Here is a 1,924-nt window from a genome sequence, read left to right as displayed (position 1 = left end):
GGTGGATACCCCGCAATGCCTTTACCCACCGGGCCATCTCGACGGTCCACCTTTTTGTTCTGTGTTCCCTTTCAATGAACCTGTGATGTTTGTGCTCTGTCAGAAATTTAAGTTTTTGTTTTGAACGCCAAAGCATACCTGTCATATTGTTCAGTGGGACCTCATCATGGTGCCTAAAGCATGACAAAAGGCTGGGAAATCGAGGTGGCAGGAGCAGGGGTCTGGATGATCACATTTCCATCCACACATAGGAACCTGAGAGAGAGAGAGAGAGACAGAGAACAGGAAGTGGGGACCTGCTGTAAACCCTTGAAGCCCGCCCACCAACCCAATATACTTCCTCCAGTGAGGTTCCACATCCTAAGGATTCTATAACTTCCCCAACCAGAGTCATCCACAGAATCAAGAGTTCAAATACATGAGACACAGCTCTCATTCCAACCACTTCATCCTTCCTATGTGACTTACGGTAAATAGAACAACAGTTTTGACATGGCCGTGATCTAGCATGTTCAAGTTTATGTGACATTTTTTCTTTTCTTCCTGAGTGTCACCTTAACATGGAGGACTAAGTCTTTGGAGGGCAGTGAACATGAGCAGGTCGGTGCAGGAGAGGTCATGCCAGCTGTTCTAGAAACATCTTCAGTCTTGAGATCTTGGTGTATATGTTCATCCTAGGCAGGAATCAGCTTGGAGCATACACAGAAATGCACATGTAAACAAAACATAATCTCCTAGCTCCCACAGATCCAGAACTAATTGCTGCAAGCATCCATGTGCCTTAGAAATTCCTGAGTCTTCCTCAGATATTTGAAACTAAAATCATCCCTTCCTCCAATATCATTTATACACCCACACATGCATAAATGAACAGAGTAACAAAGCAAACCCTCTTTGCTCAAAATATTTGTTGGTATGGTATAGATTTTACTGGAGCAAGGGCTGCATTTCTTTTTTTTTTCTTTTTTTTTTTTTTTTTTTTGCAGTAGGCATCTGTGGTCTTTAATTAACCTCTCGATAGATAACACATCTCCTATAATTATAATACATAAATGTCTATGAACAAAAATGATACATTTTTTGGCAGGGATTTTCCTGGAAGATGGCTGTGCTGGAAGCGCACTCGAGGTTTCCAGCATCAGCAGTCACGTGGCTGGGGCGCCGTCAGCACTTGGGGACAGAGGTAAATATCCGAAGGCCGTGCATCCCCTTGATCTCTTCTTTTAGTGCCTGATTGACCGTCTGGTGCTGCTGGACAGTCCTCTTCTCTTTTAATTCTTCTGACTCAATTTTAATCTCGTATATCGCCCCGCAGCCTCCTGAGATGTCTGTGACTTTGATAGCTGTGGCTCGGGGAAACTTTTCTTTGAGAATCTGAGTCACCTTGAGCTCCCCCTCAGTCTGGGAGGCAAACATCCGGTGTATACAGTGCAGCAGAGGGAGCCCGTAGCTCCCGCGGAGCAGAGGCGCAGCGGACGCCAGGCCCCATGCCGCCATGCCCAGGGCTGCATTTCTTAAATGAGAAACAGAAGGAAGAATTTCATAAATTTAATGCACCCATTTTTCAGATGAACTATATGTACTACTGAACCCAAATGTCACAAAGTCATTTCCCCTAAAATTATGGAGGTAGAGATTCCTCTCTTCCTCCTCTCACTGCCTCCTGCGGTGAGAGGGCAGTGTTTCCCTGCCTCACCATGCCTTCCGTGGGAGGGTCTGACACCCCGCCCCACCCCTCAACATCTTCCCAAGTAACAGCAGCAGCATTTAATGAGAACCGAGGCTGCTGCAGTCACTCTGAGACTTTGTGAGACCCTCCCCACAACCTATTAGGACCCTTCCAGAGGAACCTTCTGGTGCAGCCTTTGTTTTTTACCTTGGTCTCATCACATAAATAATGAACTGTATTAGCTGTTCAGAAACT

General features: G+C 45.7%; 1 protein-coding gene across 1 annotated transcript; it reads right to left on the bottom strand.

Annotated features, from left to right (window-relative positions):
• Window positions 1–1,052: 1,052 nt before the first annotated feature.
• Window positions 1,053–1,497, bottom strand: LOC114700674 (bolA-like protein 3). Its single transcript, XM_037210460.1, has one exon. It carries the CDS (start codon window positions 1,495–1,497, stop codon window positions 1,165–1,167), a length of 333 nt encoding a protein of 110 aa, XP_037066355.1. The 3' UTR covers window positions 1,053–1,164.
• Window positions 1,498–1,924: the final 427 nt, after the last annotated feature.

The sequence above is a fragment of the Peromyscus leucopus genome, chromosome 13, assembly GCF_004664715.2.
Source record: "Peromyscus leucopus breed LL Stock chromosome 13, UCI_PerLeu_2.1, whole genome shotgun sequence".
NCBI lineage: Eukaryota > Metazoa > Chordata > Mammalia > Rodentia > Cricetidae > Peromyscus > Peromyscus leucopus.
The sequence above is the reverse complement of the archived record's forward strand: the minus strand, read 5'-3'. Positions and strand labels throughout refer to the sequence as shown.